We start from the raw sequence: 21,554 nt of genomic DNA on the forward strand, positions 1-21,554 counted from the left end.
AGCTAGCTTGTGAAAGATTAAACAGAAGCATATGATCAACTCGAGCAGAAACAAGACCGAGGCTGATATGATCCCCAGTCCAATGTCTTCAAAGTATAACGACGAACAACGAATTGAAGGTCGGGGAATGTTTAATGTTAGAATGAAATCGTGGGGATTGTGTGGAGAACATCATTGATTGTTGTGTTTGTGTTTGGAGTGAAGTTTGGCATGTGATTATGTTGGTTGACTCAGCTTGAAGGCGCGTGCTGAAGATCAATTAGTGCATTGGCACTAGCGGCCGCTCGATTTGATAATTCAATTTTTACGAAGTAATGGAAGCTTTTACATTGACATTACTCGAGTACTGACTGTACTATTACTACCTACTTTATGTTCGATTCCAAGCATTACGCAATTTGCACACAATTGTTTCGTATGAAGAGAAGCATCAGATTTCGCTTTTAATCATGACTGCTATATTCTTACAACTTCTCGGTAACCCAATTCAGCTTCCACTTCAATCTCGACGAGAAACTCGTCCCCAATTACCCCTGATACTACCAATGTATTTGATGGTCTGACTCCCACGCACTTAAAAGCCCAACCATGTGCAAGACTGACCGCTTCGACGTCCTCTTCCTTCTGCAAGAATATACTGGTTCGCACAACGTCGGACATGTCTCCGCCCAAAGCTTTTATGGCCCGCGCAACGATATCTAGGATTGCCACGGTCTGGCTACGCGCACTTCTTCCACCTATTGCTGGAATACTTGAGACTGGAGAATTGGCCGTGGTCCCCGATACGCGAATAGTGTTTCCTGTTCTAACAGCTCGACAATAACTCTGTTAATAGAATATTAGCAACCTTTCTATCACATCAGGGTAAAAACATACTGCAATGGGCTCCCAGTGGCTGCCCGAAGAATATTCGATCCGAGCTCCACCAGCGATAGCTTTGGCGATCTTGAAATCATGATCTGTCTCTTCAAGGTGGTCGCTAAGATCACCTTTTGCTGTGAGAAATGGTGGTCGTCGATATTCATCGCCGCAGTCTCCCGGTATATCCGCAAGGCCCTCCTGTGCTTTTGCTATCAAAGCCTTATCTTCTGCGTCTAATGCGAAACTGAAAGCTTCAAGATTGCTCACTGTATACTTATCTGAAGTACTTGATAGCCTAGATCCAACAATTACAGCACTTACAGCAGGAAGGTCTAAAACATGTCTTGTTGCAACCGCAGAAATACCGACACCGTGCTTTTTGGCAACTGTGGAAAGTGCTTGAAGCACAACTTGATATGACGACCATCCTCCAGCCGCATTAATAAACCGCAGATATTTTCTCAGACTCCAGTTTAATTCTGTTTCATCCTTTGGTTCTTCAACCCCAAGCCACTTTTCACTAAGATATCCCCCGAGAAGTGTTCCATATGCCAAGATACCAACATCATTTTGAGTACATACTGATGCAAGTCGACCGCGAACATGACGACGATCAATAACAGAGCAGGATACCTGATTGGTTGCAACTTTGAATCCAGTATTGATCAACAGTTCGAGATGTGCGGCATCTGTGTTTGTCATTCCAATCATTCCAATTTTTCCTTGCTTCTGTAAAGTCCGCAAGTGTTCAAGATTTCGAATATAACTATCATCCGTATAGTCCCACGCATGATCTAAACTAAATTAGTTTTCTTCAAATAAATTCTTCGACTTTCTTACATTGCATCAATTCAATTTTTTCTTGTTTCATCCTCTCCAATGCAAGATCCACAGCTTTCTCCGCATTCTCGAAACTGGTAACTCCGTTTTCAGGTGGACACCATTTTGTGAAAGCTATCATTTTCTTCGTCGATGTCAAATTGTGTTGGCCCATAACTAGTTCTATCTGGGTCAGTAACCCAAGACTTTTGGAGACAAATACAACTCACCTGCGTCGCCATAATGATCGGCCATGTCGAAACAATCCAGTCCCGCTTCAATTCTTATATATCAATTAGTGATTATGTCAAAATCAGTCATGACTTGGCGATTCTCACAATGGTTCCATCGCTTTTGCCGCCGCTTTCACATCGACATTTTGATCGTGTCCTCCAGCTAGCTGCCATAATCCCGATACCATGCGGGGTATATCAAGAGAACCACCGATCAGGGTCCGCTCAGGTTTACTTGATTTGTTATTCGCCATGGTCTTGAAAAGTCTCTGCAGAAGGAGAATGCGGTAATTGAAGATTTCTGCAAGTATTTGGGGATCCCATTAATATGTATGAACGCATGTCCAGTACGCCTTTGCAGAGACATACCTGTTTCCTCGGCAACCATACGATTACTATCAAATCTGCAATGCAATTCAGATCTAAAGACCCCCTTGCGCCTTATCGGATATCCCGTAGATCTAAGAAGTCTAACCGCGACTACTATATCTCCACATCCGTTTCCGTATCCGTCTTCTTAGAACGCCGAGATAAGATTTCATCTTATTGTCTTCCCCAATCGAGAACTATTGAATCGAATTGAATAGGCGTAGCTGCGAGTAACCAATTGATGGTTGTTTATCCATGCAAAAGTCATGATAAGAAGTGGCGCTAAAGTTCGTGGAGTCCCTGCAAAAATGGGGTTTGCGGGTGAACTCCACCTTGATTGTGTGCGATACCGCCAATGCGACATTTCCAATTGATACGTATATAATGGGGGGTAAAACTAGAGGTAAAGAATGTTACATTTGTTATTGAGTAACATGCTTATTTGTTTTTGATTTCTTGATAAATATGCTTACCAGCAACAGAAAAGTCACCGGTAAGGATGACATCACCAATTTAGATATCCAAGCTGCGGGAGATGTCGATTCGTTGAAACATGGTGAAGTCGCAGTGAGTAATTGGGGGTCCGAGACGAAAAGAGAATTCAAATCAAGACATCTTAGTATGCTTGCTGTGGGAGGGACCATAGGGTATGTCTCTTGATTTATTCGATTCTCTCAAGGTATTTGGATGCTAGAAGACATTCAAATGTTGTCACAATCTACATTGCATACTTCGTTTCATCATGGTCATCTCTTCTTGTTTTTAGTTGATATCACCACCCATCTAGACGCAAATTTCTAGTCCCTAATAGGCATTGGACTTACAATTGCAATTGCCCGTCTAAATTCCATTGGCATCCTGATGCGTGGAGACGTTCGTTTTAATTGCATGAGATTAGATACACCAGCTGCATCACGTATCCTTATGTATACCTGGCTGATATACTGTCTCAAGTACTGGACTTTTTCTCATCTCTGGAGCTACCATATCGACGGCTGGACCTGTTGGGGCTGTGATTTCGTTTATCATATCTGGTATATTTGTATATTTGGTTGTGGCTACCGTAAGTTTCCATATAGTCCCCTTTTCTCCGATGAAGCTCGAGTTATGGCCAAAGAATCTAATGATCCATCACTGAATAGATTGGTGAAATCGCGACCATATTTCCAGTTTCTGGATCATTCGCAGCATTCGGCGACAGATTTTTTGACCCGGCTCTCAGCTTTGCCCAAGGATGGTCTTATTGGTTTCTTTGGGTTCTTACTTTACCGGCAGAACTATCTTCAGCAGGTATCATCATAAGCTATTGGCTACCAGACATTGGGACTTGGGTGTGGGCCTTAGTATTTCTTGTTGTGATCGTTGGTAAGTTACCTTTTCGAAAGATGATGCCTTTATTTACGTGTCTAACCTTTCAGTCATAAATCTCTTTGGAGTTAGATGGTTTGGAGAAGCGGAGTTCTTCTTTAGTTTCCTGAAAGTCTTCGTTGTTATCATCTTTATCATTGTCGGTTTGGTCCTTAATGGCGGTGGAATACCAGGCCACAAAGCTAAAGGATTCGATTACTGGAAATCCTCAACAGAAGGAGCTCCTTTCGCTGCAGGATGGCCCGGTGTTTTGTCTGCTTTGTGTACGGCTTTTTTGAGTTACGGAGGCACAGAGTTAGTTGGTTTGACTGCTGGTGAAGCCAAGAACCCACGTAGAGATGTCCCAAGAGCTATCAAGGGAACGATTGGGCGGATTTTGCTTTGCTATGTTGGATCTATCTTTGTCATTGTGGGTTTTAATCATTTAAAAATTTCCTATCGCATCTATGTATTTGCTAACAATAATAGAGTATCAACATCAAATCTACTGACCCCTCACTCCTCACTACATCCGCTACAGAAATTGCAGCTTCCCCTTTCACACTTGTTTTTGAAGACGCAGGTATTGCTGCCGCTGCTAGTATCATGAATGCTGCTATTCTTATCGCAGTGGTCAGTGCCGGTAATACCAGTGTCTATGCTAGCTCCCGTATACTTTTTGCTCTCGCAAAGAATGGACAAGCACCAAAATTTTTCGCTACTACATGGAAAGGTAATGGAGTTCCGTTGCCGGCTATGTGCATCAGTGTCTTGATAGGCTTCGTTGCATTCTTTGGCGCAATATTTGGACAGGGAGTTGTATTCACTTGGCTTTATAATTTGTATGTATCTCATCTTTGGCGTTTATGTCTTTATTATCCAATTTCGAGGTTTTCTTACTCTGAAGGCGATTCTTTTCTACTCAAACATTTACTAACAACATTCTAGGATCGCAATTTGTAATCTTTTAATCTACATGTCGCAATGTCTCGTGCACATTCGATTTCGTCTCGGCTGGGTCCATCAAGGAAACAGCTTGTCTGATCTTCCGTTCAAAGCGGGGATCTTTCCGTATACATCCATATTTGCTTTTTTCATGGGTTGTCTGATTGTCGCCGGAGAAGGTTATGTAGCTGTAACTACAAGACCATTTGCTTGGGCCAACATTGTCGCTACTTATATCGGGATTCCTGTCTTTTTCATTTTGTATGGAATTTGGAAAGTGTTCAAGAAGGTACGTTTAAAGAGATTTCTTCTTTTCAGCTAATCATGTTTCTAGACAAAATTAGTCCCATACTCAGACATGGATTTTGAGACGGGAAGATCACAGCCACCGAGTGATGAGAAGATTGCAGCTCTTAATGAGTTGGAGAGAACGGATGTAAAGACTTGGAAGGAGTTGGATGCTCGGGGACGAGCTTTGAAGGTTGGCAGGGCTGTTCATAGGGTTGTTTTTTGATCGTTAGATGGGGTGGCAAGGGACGATTTCTGTATTAATGCTTAGCCATTATTAGATAGCCTCAATGAGTTGATTGTGTGGTTAAGATAAGTATTGCTGATGGGGTAATATTATTTGGTGATGAAATAGAGTCAATCAACGTGGCAAAAGGGGAGTGTCTGAAGAAGCTTCACTAGTTTGGCACATTGATGAGTGTGAAAATTTATGAGTCTGATATTCACAATTGATTTAAAAATATTTATGTACATGCTAGAATAGAAGCTAGACGCTGAAAGTCAGACATATACAAATAAACGGGAGAAAGCTCTTCCTAATCCGACCAAAAGCCGACTCCCTAAACCTCGCAATCTCCAATAATATTTACATCTTCTACCTCGCCCTGATTTTGAACAACAGAATAATATATACACCCCTCATCTAATTTCATCTCGCACATCCTTTAAAGCAAAAAGATTCCATTCATCGCCTTGACAAAGTTCTCCGCAACCAACTTCTGAATAGCTTGACCAGGATGATAAGTATCATACCACAAGCACGAAGTCCCATCCGCATTCATACACGTCGCATCTGGCGAACCGTAGGCCGTTGGGTCGTCCAACACGGTATAGAAAGATTCGGTGGTGTTGAAAATCGTGCCAGTGACGCCACTATTCGCGGCTTCGAAGGTTGCTAGACGAGTGACGAGATCGGCGTTGTAGGTGGTTATGTTGCCACGTACGTAATCCATGTTTTGAGCGGTTTGCTCGGCAAAAACGGGAGCTTGGTCGAAGGGGGGAATGGTGAATAGAGTAAAGTATCGGATACCTGCATCGTATAAGATTTGCAGTTGGGCGAAATATACGTCGAGGATGTTGTCGAATGGAGTGACAAATCCATCCCAGTAGGAGTTTCCGACATCGTTGATGCCCATCCAGACGATGGCCATGGTGTTGTCTTCGGTCCAGGGCGCGGTGGAGACGTTGTGTGCAGCGTAGGTCGAGAATTCGGTGACTTGGGCAATGAGATCGTGGGTTGCGCCGTTAACGAGGGTGTTGTCGGTTGTAGCGCCATATTCGGCGTAATCATAGCCGAGAACAAGGGAACTGTTTAGTTCGGTGGCGACGACCCCGAGCCAGCCGAGACCGCCGTCGGTAGTGGATCCGGGGAGGGCAACTCCGAGTGGGTTTTCGGCGGAGGGGAGAGTGGCTCCGCCGTAGAATCCGTCGGATGTGTAGGAATCACCGCTAGGAAGGTGTTAGTTGCATATTTTTCAGAAATCAGCCCAAGGAAACTTACAAAACCATAAGATATTTGGTTCCGGATGAAGCGGATGAGCTTGCAGTGGAGGCAACTGCAGCGTTGGAAGAACTAGCTGCTACAATAGCAGCTTGAGTCGAGGTAACCAAGGCGGCGGATGTAGAAACAGTGGCAGTTGGGAGAGCTGCAAATGTTGTAGTAATGAGAGGTACGCTGGAAGTAGAAGAGGAGCTTGCAACTACTGCTGATGATTGGACAGATGAAGCGACCACAGATTGTGCGGAGCTTATCTGGGAAGAAGCCGCTTGAGCAGCAGAACTTGCTTTAGCAATGACCGAAGAGCTGGCTACTGAAGTAGAATGTTTGGTGATCGAAGTAGCGAAAGTAGTCGAAGAGCACTTTTTCTTCGTAGTGGCCGAGGAAACTTGTAGAGCGGAGCTTGAAACTGCTGGAGCTAAGCTCGAGACAGCCAAAGCGGTCGTCACAGGAGCGACTGCAGTACTCGAGACCACCTCAGCTGCGCTCGTTGCCGTTGCAGCTCCTGCTACACATTGATAATAAAATGCATTTTGGGATTGACAAACTGCCCCCGAAACACAAGATGTCGATCCTGTAAATCCTGACCCTCCACATTGACCATATAACGCAACATCTGCAGCCGAAGTAGCTGAGATGAAGAGACCAGCCGCCAGCGGCAAAGATTTAGAATTGATGACAACCATATTTATGAAAATTTACAGAGTATTGAAAAAAAGAATGTGAATTTTTCGCGAACAGCACGAAAATTGGAGAATGGAATGAAATATAAAGCAAAAGCAGTCAAAAAATTCAAAACTTTTGTAAATTCACGATCATCATTTCATTATATATAGAATGTGGAAAAATACCAATCCATCCAATCCATCCAGTCCATTAATGTTCATCTCATTAAGGATCATTGCAATATCCCGAAACGCGCATTTACACTTTATTTTCAATATATTTCAGACGGGAGCTCGGCTGTTGGGGAAAGAACGGGGGATATTTAGGGAATGGTTGATGGAAATTACAGGCGGCTAAACTTATTATGGAGTGCCTAGAAGTACCTAGGTAGGGCAGAAGTGGCTGATGTGCTTCGTTGAGTGGGGTAACAGGGAGAAATTACTGATGGAAAATTTATGAAACGTGTCACCCATGTCGAAATTACTTCTTCCATAGGAGAGTTGACGTATGCATGATGGAAATGTATGTCATCTGAAGAACTTGTGCTAGTTCATACCGGATGATTGAATTACCTAGGTCAGAATATCGATATGGATTCTACATACATGGCTCACGCTACTCACACTCACGATGTTGAATACCTCGCATATTATGATGGCTGAACGAGCCGGTCTTCCGGTAGCATCAGTATGAAGCGGGGTCTAGCTTTGAAATCAGAAATAAAACCGGCCCAAGACATAATGGAAGGGCACTCAACAACAACAAAATATACTAAATCTCCGTTTCGTTCAAAGGGGGTTCTCGGTCCCGAACTTTCCAATCACTTTTTCCACCGTAATGGTAATTGCCAGGCTTGTAATACCATCACCCTCACACTCTGTATCATGGCCCAAATGAAGCTGATATTTGATCACAAAGCAGACAACGAGTACAGAACCGCGATCAAAGAGAGTGGAGAGCGTTCATCCTGAACTTGACGTTGACAATTCTAATGAGGACGAGATCGCTTCAGTCAACGCAAAGCTGCTTTAATCTTCATTGGTAGAGCTAAGCTCCTGGGATGGTGAATACGCGCAGCAACGGTCTGCATACATGTAGCTATGTTAAAGCGGCAATTCAACCCATCTGGATGAGAAAATAAGGGCGGGCTAGTTGAGTGTTCGAATCAAAATTCAATATTTTACAAGATATGAATATTCTAACTGGTTTGGATACTTCACAAGTCTTCATTGTTGGACTTCAGTCTGTAATGAATATCACATTACAGCGTAGTCACTCACCACACTAACCTTAGTTCAAGCTAGCCTTGAACTAAACGATTGTTATTATATAAGAGATAAAAGATATCTCTTAAGGATCTCTTTCCTCTTTAGCTACTTTATTCTGGTTTATTTGACCTCTATCGATGTGGTCGTAACACAATCCGGACAATTGGATACTCTGGGACCCCGGGCCTCAGTTAGTTCATGGCTAAGATCTAGCGCCCTCTTCCATTTTTGAAGTTGGAGTACCTGATTGCAAGCAATACTCGAACGTCATACTTTGCTCCTGCCTATTCTGATATCTTTCCCGTGAACGAGGAAGATTCAGGGCAAGCTCTTTAGGCAATGATGTTGCGGGCTCATGATAAGTATTATTCATCTATCACAATCCATGGCTATAAAGTAATTCGTCAGCCACTGTTATCCCTCACAAGTAGGCCCCACACTTCTAATAAATTCGTTCTACAGCTCAAATAGAATGCTATCAAACTTCTCTTTCTCTTGAAGCCAATGAAGAAAGCAGTTCCGCAGCTGTTTGTCGCCTATACCAGTGTGTTTTTGAGAAAATACAGCGATGCATGAGTCTCACTGTGTGTGCATATTCAAGAATTCGAGGACCTGAATGGAAAGACAATGATGCATTCTAAGTATTAGTCGTGCAGAAAAAGAGCTCGAAACAAGCTACCGCGCAGGTTCGTACAATTTCACCAGCGATTCAAGCACGACATAAACGAAAAAGAACCTTGTTATTGATTTGAAGCAACGCTCAAGTGGATCATGGTTTCAATCGCTCATCATTCAGACTGGTCAATAGTTACTGTTGCTTTAAAATAGGACTCAGAGTACTGGATATTGATTGTACAAAACAAATTGGCACTTTACAGCAGTGTAGGCAATAGTATTTCCCGTATTTCGTATACGGGCTAGTTTAGTGGTGTATATCGATTTTCTTCGAAATATGTACATACATGATATTGAATTCAATACTATTAAAGATATTCAATATTATTTAAACTTTTGATATGATTAATAATATACTGAAGTATTGGAATTCAATATAAAATATGTATTCCTATTTATATTAAATAATAAAATTCCATTTCTTATTCTAAATCAAGTTAAGATCTCATATTTCTAATCTAATTTGACATAGAATGAATAGTTTATATTGAATTCCAATACTTCAGTATATTATTAATATTCTTTAGATATATAAATATATATAAAAGTAGTATAACCTTCTTTTTAAATATACTAGCTGTAATATCAATATATTAATACACGCTATAGTTTTACTATAGTATACTATTGCCTATTCTGCTTTACAGACCCTAAACTTTGTGCATATTTCTTTGAACAATTTATATTGTTGAATCCATGCTTGCTATCTAATATAAAATAGCCTGGAAGTCCAGACTGACAGAGGATTCTTCATAATCTCATCCCCGTCCCCGGTGGTTCATACCCACGGAACTTTCGTGAGATTTCAGAAGGTTTTTAACATAAAGCCGTCTCTCCTGCACGATATGTTTTAGGGCGATATTATCACGCTTACATGAGTTCCGCTCGTCCCTTTCCAGATCCTTTAGAGGTTCCCACTTTCTCCAAACCACAGCAGTAGACTTACACAAACCCCTTCCTTGATCAAATTTCTCAATACCTACACTACCCAACTCATCACCTTGAACATACTCTCCATACAGAGGTCCACTATTCTGTCCACCGGGCACGTAAAAGCGGTACGAAATTTCTTCTTCTAAATCCTCTGCGATTGATAGAAAGCGAGCTCCAAGTTGCCGTCCTCCTGCCGAAGAAGTCTTGGGATCTGCTTCAAGAAGCTCTTTGACAAAAAGTGCCCGGTCGAGGTAGCTTTTGCCATTCTCTGGAGTTCTTGAATAACACAGTGCTACGATAGCCTTAGGAAGACCAGAAGATATTGTGTCTAATAGACGGAAACTTTCGACTATATTATATTCGGATCTTGTTGACATGCCGGAGTAGGTATGAGTTATATAGAGGATGGTGTCGTGATCTGTAATTTGAACTTGGTTACTTATATAGTAATTCTTGAAGTTTTCTAGAAGCTCTGAAGGTCGTTTATTTTTCTGTTGAATCGAAGTTTGAGAAGTGCATAATCTTGGGGTTGAAGGGTTCTCGAAATAGTCTTTTCAGATTCCAAGTTCTCTCGCAGAGAGCTTTGGTGTTGAGGTAGGGAGTTTGACTAGAGCAGATCTCTCACGGTCTATGGTCCTGTTCGAAGATTCTTCTGTCATTTCTTCCAAGGCACTAGGACTGGTGGTTGTGCTGTTGAATGCAAGGTATCAAGTGAAAACTGCTGTGCACGCTGGGTCTAAGAGCGAAGTCGATATAGTGAGAAGACTTCGTGATGGATGAGACGGATAGTATCTTGACAGTAGTGGATATCGTACTGGGGTAAGTGTTGAAATGAAGTTATATAGTTCTCTTATGTGAAGGTAGCGGTACTATTTTATGAGACTCGCCCTTTTAAATGCATGTGTTTTGAGCTTGTAGCAGATGGATACAGGAAATGAGAATCTCGACAGCTTATATGGGCATTTTGAATCGTTGATGACTCTGGAAAAGACTCATACCATTGAAGCAAATGGTCAAGTTCAAGAAATATATATGATTGGTGTGGTGGTGTCATTTCAGTCACACAATACATTTTGCAAGACACGTTCAAAGAAACAATGACTCAAAATCAAATCTATTGAGAAAACCCATGGCTAATTCAGTTATTTCTAGATTACTCATCAAAATCCGACTCATACCAATTATCATTCGCAAACGGTACAGAAAGCCCACGCCTTGCCTCCATAATCGGAGCCAAGTGCCGCGCATCCTCTTCTCGTTCATCCGACGAGCGATCCGGCGAACCTCGTTTCAACTTCCAAACTCGCCCCCAGCATAAATCCCGATAGACGGGATCGAACTTCTGTCCAGAGGGTCTTTGATCAAATGGTTCAAAAAATGGTGATTCGGAAGTTGGTATTGCTATGATCGTTCCTTCCCTGCTTTGCATTATGTATTGGCCATTTATCGCAGGAGAGAAATCTTCAGATCCATCGCAGTAAAGTCGTTGCATGATTTGGTTGGCCAAAGTAAATTCGCTGGATAGGATGATAAATTGCGAATGGGGCAGTGTTACTGGGTCTTGTACAAAGAAGGCATCTCTGCAGAGTTTCCACGCAGGTTGTCCGTTGTCGTCCAGTGTCCATCTCTCGAATCCCACTTCGATGATAATTCCAGGTAGTTCTTCTAGACAGTAAGCATTTACATCGACTATGAGTCGAAGTCTTACCTGTCTGCCAAGATCTAGGGTTCGCATAAAGTGTTTATAGTGAGGGAGGAAATATTTCTGAAAGCGTTTGAGGATGTCGAAGTTGAGAGTCTCCTTGGAGTCACCTGAGTCAGGTGATTTAAGAATAGCTCCCTTGATAGTTCGAGCGTGCCATAACATGTTGCGTCTCCATTCATCGATTTCCTCTTGAGAATTCTCGTGGCAGTAGAAGGTACGTGGGGAAGAGAGAACAAGAGCATTGGGATCAGGAGACTCGGAAGCGATATCTGGCGCTTTTGTACTAGATCCAACGTTTTGGCAATGGATAATCCTGAAAATATCCATGGCTGCAAGTCTTATTGCTTTGGTAGAAGAATATTTGGTTGGAGACGGGTTTGATTTTCAAGCAGTGCTGAAAGATTGGAAGGATGTCCAGAGTTAATCGTATGACTGAGATGAAGTGACGCTCTGTCGTTGGGTTATGTGTTCGATACTAACGGTCTGCTTTATCAAGGATTTTGTTCTCGGAAACGTTCTCGGGGAAGTTAGAGATGTGCAAGAAGGAAAATCGCCAGAATTTATGCACAGGTAAGGCTCTCTAAATTGAGAATCCCTCTGACTCGAACTTGTATTACAGAAATGATTCTGAAATATTCAGACTTACAGCATGTTAAGCATTCGTCATAACCATTATATTCATACAGTCGAAAGAATTGCAGTGACTCCATAGTATGACTGAAATTATTAAAACAGATGAAAATACCTAGGTAGTGACTGATAGCTTTAGTACCCAGGCTAATAGACTCTAGTATGCAATGACTATAGGACTAGGTGAGCTTCGAGCCAGAGGGTCCAATAGTCTGAGCTGTATTCCAACAATGAAGATTATGAAATCATCAGATCATTTGAAACATCAAATCATCTGAATCCATGAACTGAATCAGAACAATAAATTGTTTTCAAAGTTTCAAATACTTCTGACATTCAAGCCCTTATATTGTTCAACTGTAGCCTGGACTATAGGATACTCTGCTTCTATGCTAGTATCCATTACTTAGTCTGCGGGCTCTATAAATAAAATACTCAAGCCACGGAGATCTCAGTTTTTTCTGTGCAGTACTCCGGCAACATTCAGTTGCACCGCGCATCTTCCGGATTCCAAGGTACAGTGATATCGAGAGATCTATCATAGGATCCTTTGGAGATGAATCATCTTCCGACGTGAATTATATTTTAAGAAAGCTCATAGTTTCATTCACCAGGATCTTGGGTGATGTATGTCTGCATCATGTGCCGCTCGAAAGAGATGTTTTTGTTAGGGTATTGATATTCCGGCAACAACATTATTATTGGAAGATTTTGCAATCGGAAAGCAGTGATGAGGAGACAGACGAAGACCAACGTAAGTTAGAAGACATATATCATGGAACAAGTGCAACAGCCGAAGAATCATGTCTAGACTTCCAGAATCAATAAGATCATTCCACAATCTTTGATCTAAACCCAAAATATCACACGACCAATCACTACCTCACAACCTAGAGCAGCAAATAAAACGCATTGTCAAATTATTCAAATCAAACGAAGAGGTTCCCAATTGTTTCGGAGCGCATACCAGAAATCCACATCACCAAACCCCAAACCTAGAAAGAGAAAATAGCAACATAACTTGAACTTTCAATTTAGACTCTTATCCCCCATCGCCGCTGCGATATAAGAACATCAACAGTTACAACGCACTGAGGTATGCCGTGCCCCCTTAATCTCAATCCCACGCCGTGACAACTGATCTTGTACCTCCAAAATTTCCACCTTCTTTCCACACTTTCCGACATCTCTACTCTTCTCCTCCCCCGCCCCAATCCCACCCCAACCTAAACAGTAGTAATCGGTTCCTTCAACCCACTCATCCCCTTACACCCCAGCGTAGAACAACAAACACTCTCTCCACCGGTAATCAACTCACAGCCCGACAAATGCCCATCACCATTCCATTTACAGAGTGTTCCTCCCGTTCCGGGGTTAGGATTGCAGCAGTATGCTGTACCTGGGTAGGGACAAAATGCCTAGATAAATTGAAGTATTAGCATGCAGTCTCAGGATATGATGAGAATGTGAGAGCGCAAAAATAATAAAGTGATGAAAAATCGCAAGAAAAAGAGGGAATTGAGATACACACATTTGATTTTGTGTGCCCGAGATCGCGCTTCTTCAAGTCCTTAAGACATGCAATACGTCAGTCAAAGAGAATCAAATCGATGCACGAGATCAAGGAATCCAGTTCTCCAACTCCCTTTGCCTCCCTTTCCTTTTTCTTCCGCCACAAAAAGAAAAACAACACAGCACAACAAAATCAAAAACAACCAAAGAAATCCCCATCCCAACTCACCACACTATTACTAAACGGCAAAACATTGTCCTCAGGCCCGGGCGTAAAAGTAGGCTTAACCCACTTCCCGACGACGGGTCCGCCTCCGGCGAAAGGAACCAGCCCATCATCTCTCGGGGGTTCAATATCCACCTCTGGTTCCGGGAGCGGGATTCCCTGACGCGGCATGACCTGTCGCAAAACCTTGTTTGGGATGAAATCTTTGGCTTCGAGAGCCGAGTCCGGGTTAGGAGCTGGGACGGCGATGGCGGCGCTGAGGCCGAGGAGGAGGGTAAGGGAGAGGATGGGGAGACGCATTTTGGTTGGTGAGATAGCGTGGGATTTGATAGAATGAGCGTGGTTTTGTGGAAAGGGTATCTGAGGTTGGCGCGTGATCTTCGAGTGTAAATGACACGGCGATTTGAGTCAACAGAAAGAAAAAGAGAGAAGAGGAGATGCGGCTTCAAGAGGATAACTATCCCTATAAACACACGCACACGCACACGCACATTCAAAACACAAAACTTCGGTTCTCGCATTCCTTGCGAACTTTGATTAGTAAATGTGGTATCATAGTGTAGATGAGGAATGAGAATTCTAACGATGAGAATGTAGATCGAGGTAGACCAAGAATGTGGAATGTGCCAGTTCAAAATCGTGATTTGCTATCCTATTTCGAAGACGTGTCAAAAAAACCAATTCCATCTCTGTAATGCCGCATGCCCGCCAATTCGACCCCTTTCTCCATACTAGTCCCGATCACAATCTAATGTTCGATAGTAGAAATCAAATATTACATCCCAACCACTCTCATCAATCCATAACCAACCGAGATGACCACTAGCCATGTAAGGATACTTGCTGGTACGCCACGAGTGATGAAATGTTTCACTTGTAAGTATCTTTGTCCTGTTTGTGAATCCTCCATCATAATTGCAGCTATATAGGATTAGCATTTCTTTTATCTATGAATTAGAAACGAGGATACATACTCATATTAGGGAAGCCACTTGTAGGCAATCCCATAGCGGCACTGCACATCAAGGTAGCTCCCATAACCAAAAGGTTAGGATGTGGCTCATCCATACTTGCTCCGACACTATGAACTAATGGAAGAATAATGAGAGCTGCGACAGTGTGACTGATGAATGTCGCGACGACCAACACGAGACATGAGAATACGACAAGTACGCTGTAAAGACTCAAACCCTCAACGCTCGCAGTGATTTCAGTGGCAATGGTATGCAACAATCCTGACGAGTTGACGGCTTTACCTAAAGAAAGTCCTCCAGCGGCGAGAATTATAATTGTCCATAAGAAATTGTTGAAATCCTCCTTCGTTAAGATGCCCGTACCAAAGAATAGAATAATTGGGATAATTGCGACAACTCCCATATCACCAAAGATTGCTTCAAGCTGATGACTTACACACCAGAGAACAATGGTGCCAAGAGTAACAAGGGTAATAAACCACTGAACTCCAGTGAATGCATCCTTAACCGGGCGAATAGGAACGATTGTAGTTCCACGGCCAGGCTTAAAGGTAAGAAGTAAGAGAATCCAAATGAGGACGATGGAAATTATACCGACTGGCAGGACGATGAAGAACCAGGTCCCCCAGTCTGGTTGTGGAGACATGATTTGAAGAGCGACAATATTCTGTGGCGATGCAATTGGGGAGAGCATTCCACCAATGTTGGATGAAAGTGCAATGCCAAGAATAACAGCTTTCGACATTTGAGATTCAGAAGGAAGGTTTCGAAGCATGGGCTAGGAATGTTAACAATAGGATTCAAAAGGAAAGAAAGAAGTCTCAAGCTCACCTGGATGATTGAGAAACACAAGACAGGTGCTGCAACATTACTGATCCACATACTTGCAAAAGCTGCTACGAACATGTTGGTGATAAGAACTGTTCTTGGCCTCGTTCCAGCTTTGCTTAGGACAAAGGTCGCTATCCTCTTAGCAATATCATATTTGGAAAGCGCTGCAGCTACTGTAAATCCACCAAGTAATAACATGATGACTGGAGTCCACATTGCGGAGAATATATATTTGGCCGCAGCTGGAGCTTCAAGTCGATGGTGAGGCTTTTCATCAGAGCGAACCACGCCTAGAATCACGCAGAGGAATGGAATCATTAGGGATGTCACGAAGAGAGGTATGACCTAAAGACCAGTCAATAAGAGATTATAGTTAGGGTACTCAAAGAGTTTCTTACCTCGGTAGCCCACAACAAACTGACAAAGACCAGCATTGCTAAACAATTTTGTTGTTCTGGCTTCTTCATGATCGGGATAAGCAATAGTAAAATGAAGATGGTAATGATTCCAACCAGTGTGAACATCGTTGAACTAAATAGCCATCTTGGACATTTTACTCTCCCAACCGGTGTTGATAATTCCTTCATGTCAGCGATGTCGGCATCATCACCTTGCAATCGGAGCTTAGATGGATCATTATCCACGCCCAGCAAAGTCCTTCTGATACCCATATTCGCAGCTTGAGCTTTCCTCTCAATGCCAATCATTTCCCTCCAGACTGTGTTTCTCTCCCAAACAACATGTTCCCGAAGATGTGATCGCAATTCCTTCTTTGCCATGTCGACATCTCCTTGAGTTGCCACATCAGAATACATGCGCTCTATCCGTAATATCTTCTCTTCGATATGCTTAAGCGTTTCGGGACGGAAAGGATATGCTGGAGCTACGACATCCTGAAGATATTTCGACTTGAGGTTTTTGTCCAATATTTTATCATATTTCTTGCAAACCTTCTTGAAACCTGTCTGATTAAGCTGAACGAAAGATTTTAGTTCACATAGTGACACATATAGACTGACTGCACGCTTTTTCAACGTAATCCCCGATGTATAAAAGGCATTGAATGCCTGCTCTGCCATATCCTCGTAGTTCATACTATTGCGTCGAGCAGGCTTTATTAAATCTGCTGAAGAGCGCATGTCCTCGAAAGCCCCCGTATTCACGTCTTGAGGAGAGCTCTTGCTTCTTTTTGACATGGGTGGTTTGCGCAGCGCAGTGTTCTCATCGTCGTCGTCGTCATCACTATCCTCGGCCCCTTCATCTATTGATCGACTTATTGTGCTTGAACGCCTTCTCCCTTTAGGGACAAAAGATTTGAAGATACTGTTTTGTCGTGGTCGATCGTTGCTCGATGCTCTTGGCCTGCCATTGCCATTGCCATCTGTTTGGTTGCTTTCTAGAACTTCAGCCTCGAATTCCTCTTCCTCCTTCAATAGCTCTGTAACCTCGCCAAAAATTTCAAGCTCCTTCGACTCGTAAAATGTGGATATTTTTTCCAATTCTGCATCTAGTGCTCTGCGAAAGATAGCATCTGAGTCGTCAATTGGTCTGATCAGAGGGGAATTTTCGGCGTCTTCGAGGGCAGTGGAGGGTCGATGTACATTCTTCTCAAGTTGGTAGATCCTGCGGAAAAAACATCATCAGCATCATTCAGAACTCAGTTCGCGCCAAGACTTACAATTTCTTCAAATTGCTATAAGCGATATAATGACTGCTCCAATCTGGAACAGCATTGAATTGTATACTATGTGAGAACTTCATCTCGTCTGCCTCCTCGAGTCTTCTTCTCTTTTCCGCCCTTCTTCTATCTCTCTCACTTATGTGCGATTCCGGAGGCGGATCGTCTCGTGCGCCAGGATATTCAGCGAGCTCAAATTCTTCGTAATCCTGTAGTAAATGTTGGCGCCTGTCACTTTGTAAACTCCCTCCTCTGTCCAGTCTTTTCGAAGATGTTATCTTATCGTTATCAAGTCGATGGAGCTGGTTAAGTTTCGATTTAGAGGAGGGATTGAGAATCACCTGCGAAGAAGCTATCTTGAATGTTCTGGACCTTCAACATCAAGATACTGTAGATGATTTCATGTAACTGGTAACATGTTGCGGTCAGGGTAAAGCCTGAGTGTGTGTGCCCAACATAGTGGAGACAAATGATGGTATTTTCGATGTGGTCAAATTTTGTTCACGCTTTGAACAAATGAAGCCAAGTTAATTGAAATGGTATAACATGATTTGTTGCATTGAGTAACCCAAACCTATGATTATGACAAGCATAGTTAATTCATATGTGCCTTGCTATTTTTACCGTATCTGTGTCTTACCCAACTTGGAATTTTTATCCACTTACAATGATGAAATGAAGCATGCATGTAATTATTACATTGTGATTGGTCAGAACATCATATCACAATCCCACGCTGCTACTCTACCTTCATCCATTTTTTGAATATTTTTTACCTACTAGGTACTCTGCATGTTACATCCGGGAGATCCTCGTGTAGCCAAGACATATCCCGTTTGCTGGTTCTATGAATCTGCATTGTGTGAAGTAACCCCCACGCTGCGGATGACCAGATAATACATTCGTCAATATATTGTGTTCATGGTTAAATAAACGGGCTATTGTTTGACTGAGATTGACAGATCCTCGTGATTTTGTGCAGCTAAACCACCATTCAACTCTGGAACCTCCCCTCTCTGGTCCAATGTGCAGTGGAAAATGAATTCTGAAGAGGTTGCAGATGGAAGGAGTACTGTGGCACAGTGGTTGTTCAGGGTGGGCTTGGAATGAGACCCCAGAACCAAAAAGGTCTACTGACCTTATTTTCACAAGCTTGGTAATCTGAGATTGGTATTGTTAGTTCACTTGCCCTGGGTTTACGGCTGGTTAATAACCCACGATATCAAGATGAATGAAAGGAAAGCATCTGGCATGCTTAATCAGAGGATGTAATTTTGAGAGCTAAACTCCGTACTTTCTAATAGATACCAACTGCCCGAAAGGCACAACTGGGGCTGCAGGTGATTTTAAGAAAACTATGACTTAACAGAGTTCCAAAATTCTCATTTATCGATACAATCAATGCCTCTCCAATGATACCTTGAACGTTCAACCTATCAACAGTACAAACACAAATCCCATCATCAAGGCAACGGAGCTACTTCCACCATACTGCAAATCCATAGCCTCTGATTTCTTTGAAGGGAGAGGTGCAATTACAGGAGCTGTGGCCGATGGCAAAGATGTCGTAGTTACTGGACTCGCTTCACCCCCTGTGTTATCACCACTGACATCATCATATGGATATGAGTCGGTATACTATTGGAGATCAGGACATTAGTGATTGTCTATCGAAGAAGTACTTTGACTCAAAATGAAATGTTGCATTGACAACGGAATGGGTGTTCAAGGAGACGGAGAGGTGGTGGGAGACAGAAATTGGTATCGGGCAGGGTAAATATATGAACAAATTACATACGTTGTATGTGCCATCAGATTTGCCCCATCCATCAACGATTTTTTTCAAGACTCCCTGGCCTGAGCCACAACTTGCTTTCGTATCAGGTAAAGGCCAGACTGGATCAAACCTATCTACTGATAGAGGACCTGGGTATGATGAATTGAAAAGCAACTTAGTGGTATTGACGGCATAGTTATCGTATCCTGCTTTGCTGGCGACAATACCAAGAACGTTTGCACCACAGTCCCAGCGGCCAAGAGAAGGGAGTCCCCAATTAAGCTCTATGGTTGAAAGCATACTATAGTGGTTGTAGAATGTATCATCGCTAGTGTTTTTGAAGGAAGAAGGAATAGCACCACCAAGAAGGATAGCAAACATCTTGTTTTCCTCATCCTCTTCGTCATTCTCATCCCATGTGAGTACAACCAAGGTATCGTTCATGAAATAATCATTGGTAAGTAAAGGTTCAAGGAACGTACGGGACCAGTTTCCAGCTACAGTATCATTGGTATCGTGGCCATTGTTTGTCATATTCGGTGTGATAAAAGACCACTGTGGTAGAGTCTCGTTTGCCAAATCTGATTCAAACGATTTAAAGCTTTTGATCAAAGCAAGCCTAGTAGCGTTGCTAGTGACTGAATCAAACATCACCAATGGGTTATGTTTGCGTACATAATCTTCTTGGAATGGGTCGGTTTTTGAGAAATTCCATCCCTCAAAGCCAGCATATGGTATATCTTCTTGGTATTCGCCCCAAGAAATTCCTTTAGTGTCGAGTAAGTCTACAACAGTCGATATGTTGGCCGGAATTCTAATGAATCCGTCTCCATCCATGCCGAATGTGTCACCTCCAACAACTGCACAATAGTTTGGTTGAGAAGGATGTGTTACTCCCCAGTAATTAGTGAGTGTTATGCCTTGCGCAGCAAGCCATTGAAAATTGGGGTCACTGGTAGCTTCCTTGTAATCCTATAATAAGGCTGTCAGTCTGTGGTCAATACTGAACATATAAGTCAGATATCTCAAGTAAGGATAATACCTTACCATATTCTCGAGCCATATTTGGACAAACCTGCTGAATACCTCGCCACCAACGTTAGAAATAGGAGAAATTGGTTGCTGAGTTGCTTGTGCCGCTATTATTGCAGTAAAGTCTGGCTCAATTGTGGATTGGGGTAGTGATGATGAGACGATGGGTTGTGTAGGAACAATGGCCAAGGTTGAGCCCAGAAAGATGGCCAACAGCTTGAGTGCTGAAAGATCCATTTTATGATTATCTGATTCGATGTGGATGTGTGTCAAAAAGTTTGAAACCCAAAAAGAGAAGACAATTGTTTTTGGTTGAAGTAAAGGAAAGGAAAGAAAAGAAAAGAAAGAAAAGAAAATAAACAGAAGAAAAGAAAGCAAATTGACCTATGGTCAACATTATAAAATAAGAAGGAGGATGATTGAGAGTTTCAAGCTTGTCGAATGAAGGAAGTCACCTCCGCAATACTCGTGGCTTTTCAATCTAGGACACGGGTCTGAAGACCAAAAAAGCATCTAGATTTGGTACCCGCAATGTAGAAGTATTGCAGATTGGTTCATTCAACTCGATTGATACCTAGCTTGACCCGTCAGTTCAAGATAAATTGCAAGTCAAGTGTTCCCGCTATCTGCTCATATCTTAAGGATACCAAACTTACCCTTCCATTCTGACACTTCCGTTATTTGAATCTACCACTAAATGGCGTCGCTTGATGTAAGCAGGAAATATAATGCGACTCCCTCTATTAGATTGAAGATCTCTCATGACTGCCCGAATGTTGCTTGGAGTGATCTTGTCGTACGTATCCGAAGACACATTGAGAATCAACCTGAATTGTCTTAAATCTGTATTTGGGTGACGCTCCATCAAGGAACGGTTGCACATCCGCACAAAAGACCTGTAGCTAATTTCTGTGTAGATCCACCATCGTTCTGTCCACGAATACTCATATCCTCCCGTGGCTTCTCTACCAAAAAAGACCTCTGTACGGAAGAACCGTGGTCGCCGTGGAAGTGCATAATAAGGAGTGGGCATTATCAAAGTTCGCGCGAAGAAGATATGATACGAATAAAAAACGAATCGCTCCTCGAGATTGTCCTTGTGCTCAGTATTTAACAGGAAAGCGAAGTTGTTTGATGAAGGAAAGTTCTCTTTGGTATTGATGATGGCTCGGGGTATTTAAGTAATAATCGATGAATAGAACGCGAAACCTTTTCAGTAATTGTACTTGGAGATCACCAAAAAGAAAAGTCGTTGGATGATAATAAGAGATGTTGGGTTTAACTGTT

At 42.5% G+C, this 21,554-nt stretch overlaps 9 protein-coding genes across 9 annotated transcripts; 1 reads left to right on the forward strand and 8 right to left on the reverse strand.

Annotated features, from left to right (window-relative positions):
* Positions 1-456: 456 nt before the first annotated feature.
* Positions 457-2,167, reverse strand: EAE97_006977 (uncharacterized protein; the record flags this gene model as incomplete). Its single annotated transcript, XM_038877490.1, has 5 exons — positions 457-825; positions 877-1,655; positions 1,702-1,863; positions 1,911-1,963; positions 2,019-2,167. 5 exons carry the CDS (start codon positions 2,165-2,167, stop codon positions 457-459), a joined length of 1,512 nt encoding a protein of 503 aa, XP_038731680.1.
* Positions 2,168-2,747: 580 nt separating this feature from the next.
* On the forward strand, positions 2,748-5,088 carry EAE97_006978 (uncharacterized protein; the record flags this gene model as incomplete). The annotated part of the gene is made up of 7 exons (XM_038877491.1): positions 2,748-2,929; positions 3,237-3,345; positions 3,425-3,647; positions 3,701-4,059; positions 4,119-4,471; positions 4,578-4,863; positions 4,909-5,088. 7 exons carry the CDS (start codon positions 2,748-2,750, stop codon positions 5,086-5,088), a joined length of 1,692 nt encoding a protein of 563 aa, XP_038731681.1.
* A 195-nt stretch (positions 5,089-5,283) lies between these two features.
* Positions 5,284-7,130, reverse strand: EAE97_006979 (uncharacterized protein). Its single transcript, XM_038877492.1, has 2 exons — positions 6,364-7,130; positions 5,284-6,311 (listed from the first exon to the last, which is right to left on the reverse strand). The coding sequence occupies exons 1-2, from the start codon at positions 7,044-7,046 to the stop codon at positions 5,528-5,530; spliced, it is 1,467 nt and encodes a 488-aa protein (XP_038731682.1). The 5' UTR covers positions 7,047-7,130; the 3' UTR covers positions 5,284-5,527.
* A 2,597-nt stretch (positions 7,131-9,727) lies between these two features.
* EAE97_006980 (uncharacterized protein) lies at positions 9,728-10,279 on the reverse strand (the record flags this gene model as incomplete). Its single annotated transcript, XM_038877493.1, has 1 exon — positions 9,728-10,279. One exon carries the CDS (start codon positions 10,277-10,279, stop codon positions 9,728-9,730), a length of 552 nt encoding a protein of 183 aa, XP_038731683.1.
* Positions 10,280-11,055: 776 nt separating this feature from the next.
* On the reverse strand, positions 11,056-11,637 carry EAE97_006981 (uncharacterized protein; the record flags this gene model as incomplete). The annotated part of the gene is made up of 1 exon (XM_038877494.1): positions 11,056-11,637. The coding sequence occupies one exon, from the start codon at positions 11,635-11,637 to the stop codon at positions 11,056-11,058; it is 582 nt and encodes a 193-aa protein (XP_038731684.1).
* Positions 11,638-13,463: 1,826 nt separating this feature from the next.
* On the reverse strand, positions 13,464-14,275 carry EAE97_006982 (uncharacterized protein; the record flags this gene model as incomplete). The annotated part of the gene is made up of 3 exons (XM_038877495.1): positions 13,464-13,655; positions 13,769-13,807; positions 13,979-14,275. The coding sequence occupies 3 exons, from the start codon at positions 14,273-14,275 to the stop codon at positions 13,464-13,466; spliced, it is 528 nt and encodes a 175-aa protein (XP_038731685.1).
* A 475-nt stretch (positions 14,276-14,750) lies between these two features.
* Positions 14,751-17,876, reverse strand: EAE97_006983 (uncharacterized protein; the record flags this gene model as incomplete). The annotated part of the gene is made up of 6 exons (XM_038877496.1): positions 14,751-14,896; positions 14,950-15,727; positions 15,781-16,125; positions 16,179-17,403; positions 17,459-17,799; positions 17,868-17,876. The coding sequence occupies 6 exons, from the start codon at positions 17,874-17,876 to the stop codon at positions 14,751-14,753; spliced, it is 2,844 nt and encodes a 947-aa protein (XP_038731686.1).
* Positions 17,877-18,886: 1,010 nt separating this feature from the next.
* Positions 18,887-20,504, reverse strand: EAE97_006984 (uncharacterized protein; the record flags this gene model as incomplete). The annotated part of the gene is made up of 3 exons (XM_038877497.1): positions 18,887-19,096; positions 19,257-20,207; positions 20,283-20,504. 3 exons carry the CDS (start codon positions 20,502-20,504, stop codon positions 18,887-18,889), a joined length of 1,383 nt encoding a protein of 460 aa, XP_038731687.1.
* A 244-nt stretch (positions 20,505-20,748) lies between these two features.
* EAE97_006985 (uncharacterized protein) lies at positions 20,749-21,300 on the reverse strand (the record flags this gene model as incomplete). The annotated part of the gene is made up of 2 exons (XM_038877498.1): positions 20,749-20,761; positions 20,924-21,300. 2 exons carry the CDS (start codon positions 21,298-21,300, stop codon positions 20,749-20,751), a joined length of 390 nt encoding a protein of 129 aa, XP_038731688.1.
* Positions 21,301-21,554: the final 254 nt, after the last annotated feature.

The sequence above is a fragment of the Botrytis byssoidea genome (genome assembly GCF_014898295.1).
Source record: "Botrytis byssoidea strain MUCL 94 chromosome Unknown BBYS_013, whole genome shotgun sequence".
Taxonomy (NCBI): domain Eukaryota; kingdom Fungi; phylum Ascomycota; class Leotiomycetes; order Helotiales; family Sclerotiniaceae; genus Botrytis; species Botrytis byssoidea.

Bases quoted from the DNA above. Each gene is read 5' to 3' on its own strand.
- EAE97_006979 (XM_038877492.1), bottom strand. From the start codon at position 7,046: ATGGTTGTCATCAATTCTAAATCTTTGCCGCTGGCGGCTGGTCTCTTC. The intron at 6,312-6,363 runs GTAAGTTTCCTT...ACACCTTCCTAG, and splicing joins ACCAAATATCTTATGGTTTT to CGGTGATTCCTACACATCCG.